General features: G+C 38.5%; 1 protein-coding gene across 1 annotated transcript; it reads right to left on the bottom strand.

Moving 5' to 3' along the window:
- Positions 1–2,688: 2,688 nt before the first annotated feature.
- Positions 2,689–3,697, bottom strand: LOC110124667 (olfactory receptor 8A1). The gene has a single exon (XM_020873284.2). It carries the CDS (start codon positions 3,682–3,684, stop codon positions 2,767–2,769), a length of 918 nt encoding a protein of 305 aa, XP_020728943.2. The 5' UTR covers positions 3,685–3,697; the 3' UTR covers positions 2,689–2,766.
- Positions 3,698–7,800: the final 4,103 nt, after the last annotated feature.

Genomic DNA, 7,800 nt, shown 5'->3' with positions numbered 1-7,800 from the left:
AAAGAACTGTTATCTAAAATATTTAATACAAAGATTGGATGAACTTTGAGTATGTTATGATAAATAATGTAAGTCAGCCAAAGAAAGACAAATACTGCATATCACTTACAGGTGGAATCTAAAAACATCAAACTTGTAGCAGTAAAATGGTGGTTACTTGGGGGGTGGTGGGTAGGGATATAAGACAGATGTTTAAGGCACAAACTTGCAATAAGTAGTAAGTCAGTCTTAGAGATTTGATGTACAACACAGTGAAAATAGGCAACAATGCTGTATTACAGTCCTCAAACTTGCTAAGAGACTAAAAGTCAATCATTTAAGCACTAAAATGAACTGATAACTATATAATGTATTGCTGTTATTGTTCAGTCACTCAGTGGTGTCTGACTGTGACCCAATGGACTGTAGCAGGCCAGGCTTCCTTGAGAGAGGTGTTAATTATTGCTATAATGGCAATCATATAAAAATATATCAGACTAACATGTGTACACTTTAAATTCACACAATGTTATATGTCAAATATATTTCAACAGAAATATGGAAAATAAAGAAAAAACCTGATTAAAAAATGGGCCAAAGACTTTAGGAGACACCTGACACAGAAGATATACAGATGGCAAACAAGCATATGAAAAGATACTCCACATCAATTGTCATCAGGAAATGCAAGTTGTAACAAGAGTGAGATACTACTACACACCTATTAGAATGTGCTGGTAAGGATGCAGAGTAACATGAATTCATCCACTGCTGGTGAGAATGGAAAATGGCACAGTCACTTTGGAAGACAGTTTGGCAGTTTCTTATCAAACTAAACATACTCTTATCACACAATCCAAAAACTGTGCTCTTTGGAAACCAAAGGAGCTGAAACCTATGTCTGCACAATTTTCTCCTCATGCTGTGTTCTTAATTGTCAAAACTTGGAAACAATCAAGATGTCCTTCAGTTGGTAAATGGAAAATAAACTGTGGTATATCCCGGCAATAAAATATTACTCAGTGCTCAAAAGAAATAAGCTATCAAGCCATAAAAAGACACGGAGGAAACTTAAATGCATAGTACAAAGTGATATAAATCGGATCTACAGCAATCTGGAGGAGGCAAAACCAAGGAACCAAAGAAACAGTAAAGAGATCAAAGGCTGTCATGGATTCAGCGGGAGGGAGGGATGAACAGGTAAAGCACAGAGAGTTTTTAGAACAGCGAAACTATAGTAATGACCAGTATATAATGTTCATACATAGAATGACTATATGTCATTACATAGTTGTCCAAACTCACAATGCACAACACCAAGAGTGAACCCTAATGTAAATTATGGTCTTTGGATGATAATGATGTGTCAATGTGTGTTCATCTATTGTAACAAATATACTGCTTTCATGGAGGATGTTGTTAATGGAGGAAGCTGTGCTTGCATGAGGTCAGAGAGTATATGGGAAATCTCTGTATTATTTGCTCAGTTTTTCTGTGCACCTAATATAGAAACTCTATTAAAGAAAGCAAAAAAACAAAACAAAACAATTACTATGAGCATTTAAATCTCAGAGTGTTAAATCTCAGAGAAACTCAGAATTATTCATTTTTCCATGTCTGAGTGAGGAATGAGGTATTGCACCTAAAATAAAATGACAAAAAACTAATCACCATTTTACTATTATTTTAAAATAATTATGAATTATAATTAAAAGAATGCCCACAAATATTTTGCTATGCAAGAGAGTTAATTCTTTAACATGAATCCTTGATATTGTTTCGATCAAATGGTGGAAGACATTTTATCTAGTGCTGATTGGATTTACTGAGTCAGCTTGACTGGTGTCACAGAATGTCAGTTATTGAGGAAGGAGAAAAGACTGCAGGAATGTCAAATATTCCTTGGTTGTCTGGAAGATGTGGGAAAATAATGGCAAAAATGGTATTGTCAGGAAAAGTTTGAAACTGAGAGGTTGTGATTATGCCAAGACTGATAGGCTGCATAGAGAGACCTTTGGCCAAGAGAGGGGGGGGTATGATGAGTTGTGGGTTTGAATATCAGTGTTAATTGTTTACCAACTGTGTCATCTGGAGAAAGTTATTTAACCTCTCTAAATCAAAGTTTCCTCATCTGAGTAAATGAGATAATTTAGCAAAACACTCAAACAATTGACTAGCATTCAAAAGTGTTAGATATGGTGATGATGATACTATGCTTATGATGGTGATTATGGCATTAATTGAATGAAGGAAAATTTAAATAACCTTGGAAGTAACAAGTAGACAGTAACAGCATAATAAGAGAGAAAATGGAGAAATCTGGTTGAGAAAGACTATTTACTACTTCTTGGTGACTGTCAAATTCATCTCCATTTGTCATGTGTACTGCAAATTTAAATTAGTATTAGTTTGGATAACATATTCTTTATAGAAGAGGATAAATCAATGACCAACCCTCTTAAACTCATTGCTGAAAGTTCTAATTTATGTTATGTTCCAGTCAAGATGGATACATATTTGTCAGAGGGCCAAGGACAAGCAAAAGAAAAACAAAAACAAAAACAAAACTATCCCTAAAGGAAGAAAATATGAACTCAAAACCAGCAAGCAGACACAAGAGACATGAGAGATGTGAAAGGGAGAAAGGAAAGATGGAAAAAATTCAATCTGTCATGTTGAGAAGTGGCTGTTCTCCAATCATGTTGAGTGAATTTTAGAGGGTTACTCCCCTGTATTTCTATTCCACTCTCAACCTGACAAATAATGACATTTACATTCAAAGTGTTTTCATCTCAGAGTTTTCTGGATGGCAGCCTGTACCTCCTTATTTCTCAAGCTGTAGATCAGGGGGTTCAGCATGGGGATCACTGTGGTGTAGAACACGGAAGCCACGTTCTCCTGGACCAGGGAACTGGCTGTGGAGGGTTTCAAGTACATGAAGGATGCAGACCCATAAAATAATCCCACAGCTGCAAGATGGGAGCTGCACGTGCTGAAGGCTTTGGATCGTCCCTCTGTGGAGGCAATATGGAGAATGCTGGAGAGGATGAAGGCATAGGAAACAAGGACTGTTAAGCTGGTGACTACGATGTTGAATCCAGCCAAAAAGAAAGTTGTCATCTCAATGTCATAGGTGCTAGAGCAAGAGAGCTTCATGAGTGGGAGGATGTCACAGAAGTAATGACTGATAAGGAAATCACAATAGAGCAGCTTCAACATGAGGCCAGTCTCTATGGTTGAACCAATGAATCCTATGGCATAGACCCCAGCCACCAGGAGGGAGCAGACTCGATGAGACATGATGATGTTGTAAAGCAGAGGTCTGCAGATGGCAACATAGCGGTCATAGGCCATCACTGTCAGCATGTAACACTCAGCAATGACAAACACCAGGAAGAAGTAGAGCTGGGACATGCACCCTGCATAGGAGATGATGTTCTTCTCTGACACAAAGTTAGCCAGCATCTTAGGGGTGATGACAGAGGAGTAGCAGAGATCCACGAAGGACAGGTTGCTGAGGAAATAGTACATGGGGGTGTGAAGATGAGCGTTCAGACAAATCAGTGTTATCACGCCCACGTTCCCTACCATGGTGACAGAGTAGATCCCAAGGAAGAAGAAGAAGAGGGGGAGCTGGAGCTCTGGTCGATTTGTTAAACCTCCAAGAATGAACTCTGTCACTGTGGAGTGGTTTTCTGCAGCCATTCTCCTCTGTTTGGGGGCCCTGTGGAGATAAGAAAGAAGAGCCTGTGAAAGGCTATATAGAGTCAGCCCTTGGTATCAGTTGGATACACATCTGAGGATTCAATCAACAGCATCTAGGACTCGAAAGGCTGTCTTCATTGTATTATGTCATTTTAAAAGTTTTTTAAATGCTATATTGAAGTATAGTCAATTAGCAATGCTGTGATAGTTTTAGGAGGACAGCAAAGGGACTCAGCCACACATATGCATGTATCCGCTCTCCCCCAAACGTATAAGAAAGTTGAGCATGGCACAGCAGCTCCTGCAGATAGTGAGGAATGACTGTGCAGGAGCCTTTCTGGTAAGGCAAGGTATCAGCTTCTGTTCCTCAGTGAGTGATCTTGAACTCACATTTTCCTAGTTGCTTGTATCATTACTCCTTCTTCCCTGGTGGCACAGCTGGTAAAGAATCTGCCTGCAGTGAAGGAGACCCAAGTTCGATCCTTGGGTCAGAAAGACTCCCTGGTGAAGAGAATGGCAACCCACTCTGGTATTCTTGCCTGGAGAATCCAATGGACAGAGGAGCCTGGTGGGCTACAGTCCATGGGGTTGCAAAGCGTTAGACACGACTGAGTGACTAATATTACTTACTCCTAATATTTTCAAGGATTCAGATAATTTTTGCATGGCTTGAAGAATATGAAGGCGTGGCTAAAACGGCCACCCCTAGAGATTTTAACACCCTCCTGTTTCTCGTGTTTTATTTCTAGGTTTACAGTTGAATGTTACTCCAGAAAGAGAAAGTCTTTTGGCATCTAAGTAATCTCAAAATATTGCCCATAAAATGAAAACATGTGGTTACCTTATCCTAAACTGAGATAGTGTGGGCTGATAGTTAGAGCCCCTTCAATCACTGAGTGACAAATGAGTCTCCACAGTTGAGAATTAAATGGAGTTACAATATCAATTTCCAAAATTAAAAAATGTAATGGAATAATATGCATGAAATATTTTCAAAATACTCAATTGTTACACAAATATAAGTTTTCATTAGGCATCTGGAGTTTGTCCTGATTTTTTGTTGAACCTGAGGTCCTAGGATAGTTATTTTTAGTTTTGGTTACACGTAAAAGTCACCTGATGAGATTTAAAAAATAATATGTCAGGTTCTGATCAACAGTCATTCTGACCTAATGGCATTTTCTAGACACTGAGTGCTCTGTTTGTGGGCAGGTGGCAAAGTTCACCCGAAGGTAGTACAGATTTTTTCTTTAACTTTTTGTTTATTGCAATCTGATGGTTTTGTAGGTTGAAATTGTGGCTCTGTAAGCAATTTATCCTGAGTAACATAAAGCTCCTGAGGAAGAAGTTGAGATTGATTGCTCTCCCTTGCATTGAAAGACTCAGGAAAAATTCATGTTGGGTCATGCTTAGGAGTAGATGGAAGTAGAAATAGAATACAATGTACCTCACAGATCAAGAGCAAAGTTATTTGAGTGGTACATGGACATTTTCCCTTGTCCCCTTTTTTGCTAAATCCTGCTGTCCTTAGTGGCCAGCTGATCTGTGGCCACTTTCTTTCCTCATATCAAGTCTATCCTCTAGAATAACCAGTCTCTCTTGTTGCTTCATCATTTTTCTATTCCTTGTGTTGATTTCAAAATGCCTACTCATGGTTTTCTGTTTTTAGAGTCAACCTACGATCAATGCAGAGAAGATGTTTAGCCATGGCCATTATATGCAGATGCCCAAGAGGCTCCCTGGAAGGAATCTTGGTACATCTAAGTCAAAATGGCAGTTTAAATTTGGTCTTGAGAAGCAGTTCCTGTCACTGGATATCATATCTCCTTGTGATGGCTTTTCTTCAATTTTCCTTTTCACCCAATGAGAAAAAACTGAGGGAAACATAACTTATAAGAGCGTAGAGTATTTTTCTTCTGGCAAACCGACTTCTGGAAGTAATGTGGTATTGTCAAGTGGTGAATGTAAGCCCCTGGAGGACCATCTATCTGACTCCAGTTAAAGCTTCCCAAAGTCTAAACATGACTGGCCATTGGATGAAATAACCACTTAAAACTATCCATATCTTAGTTTTTGCTATTTCAATTTATGAGTGAGCAGGTGAGTGAAAAAGATATATATTTTTTTAGTCTGAAAATTTCACAACATATTTAAAGTACTTAAAAATTAGTGAGTGGGCTTCTTACTTCCACCCATGAAGGGTGAACTCATACTGGAATTGTATTTATACCATAAACAACCAGAAAACCAGACAAGGCACAATGAACAACCATTTCCTGACATCTGACAACAGGCAGTACCAAACTGATTCCTGAGAGGAGGGAAAAATATACAGTGAGCCCAATGATTGCACCAGTGATTCCACGCCACATTCCAGGTGAACAGATCTAGACAGAATGAATATTATAAAATGTAGAACAAGTAAATAATAAAAAATCTATAGCTAATAAGCTAATAGTGGCAATAAAATAGAATCATCAAAACTGTCAGTCTAAAAGAAGGGAAGGAAAAAGAAAAAGTGGAATAAAGGACAGTTGCAAGATGGCAGATTTAAACTCAAACATTTTGATGACTGATTTAAATACAAATAGTTTAAATAGTCTAAGGAAAATGCAGAGATTTTCACAGTAAACAAATGCCATTACCCAACTATGGTTTTCCAAGAAATCCACTTTGAATATAAAGACTTTATAGCTAAAATTATAAGTACAGAAAAAAATATACCATGCAAATATCAAGGCAAGGAAAGCTACAGTGACTATATCAGCAGTGAGCAAAGTAGATCTCAAAGCAGGAAATATTACTAGAAATAAGGAGAAACATTTCAGAATGATAAAGAAGTCAGTTGATTAAAGTGACATGAGACTCCTAAACGAGTTCACTTCTCAACAGTGTTTCAAAACACATGAACCAAGCTGACAGAAAGAAAGAATATACAGGTCCACCATGAGAGACTGCAATACTCTTTTAATTAATTGACAGAACTAGTAGAAAGATTAGCAATGACAGAGAACATACACACAAACTGACATCTTTGGAACTCTCCACACAGGAGCAGCAAAATACACAATCTTTTAGTTACATGTGGAAAAACCTATTCATGATAAAACCTATTCTGGGCACTAAAACTGCCATACCTTTGGTAAAGCTGAAATCACATACACCATTTACCCATACCAAAACAAACTATAAATAATTAATAGAGTGATATTTAGAAAATCATCAGCTATTTGAAAATTAAGTGCTGAGATTTTCTTTTAGTCATTTGATAAGCTATAAATCTTAAGAAATGAGGTATTAGATAGCAAAGAGACAAGATTAGAATCAAACTGCCTTTCTCTGACTGACTTATTTATTTTTTTATTAACGTGTCATTGACCTACAACACTATGTTAGTCCCAGGTTGAAGGGTTGAGATTTTAAGCCTTCCTAAAAGTCACAGGGGGCTGCCCTGATGGCTCCGATGGTAAAGAATCCCCCTGCAATGTAGGAGACACAGGTGATGCAGGTTCGATCCCTGGGTTGGGAAGATGCCCTGGAGGAGAGCATGGCAACCCATTCTTGCCTGGAGAGCCCCACGGACAGAGGAGCCTGGTGGGCTAGAACCCATAGCGTGGCAGAGTTTGACGTGGCTGAGCATGCGCACAAAGGTCACCGAACGGCTTTCCGGGTAGAATGGTGGAAGTCGAGGAGTAGCGACAGAGATCTTACGGGCTGCAGAGCCTAAAGTACTTACTACCTGGTCCTTTCCTGAATCACCAGCAAACTCCCGTTACAGGAAACCGACGCTCAAGTTACACAATTCACCCCGTCATACGGCTATGGAAAGTAGAGCTGAACCCAGAACCCGGCAGCTGTGACCATGAGTCTGTTTGGCCCTGACCATACTGTGCTGTCTGGCTATAACTTGTCTCTTTGCGAAACTTTATTTTTATATTTTAGGTAATCTTAATATAGTACATTAAGGCCAATGAAGGATCTTATTGCTATATCTCCAGAAACTTTTTTTAAGAGTACAAAAGCAATATATCTGCATTGGAGACAAGTAAACACACAGACAAAAATCAAATTGTCATATTCCATCAACTGAAAATCTAAAATTGCTATGTATGTTCT

The sequence above is a fragment of the Odocoileus virginianus genome, chromosome 28 (genome assembly GCF_023699985.2).
Source record: "Odocoileus virginianus isolate 20LAN1187 ecotype Illinois chromosome 28, Ovbor_1.2, whole genome shotgun sequence".
Taxonomy (NCBI): Eukaryota; Metazoa; Chordata; class Mammalia; order Artiodactyla; family Cervidae; genus Odocoileus; species Odocoileus virginianus.
Note: the sequence above shows the minus strand (reverse complement) of the source record. Positions and strands in the feature narration are given on the sequence as shown.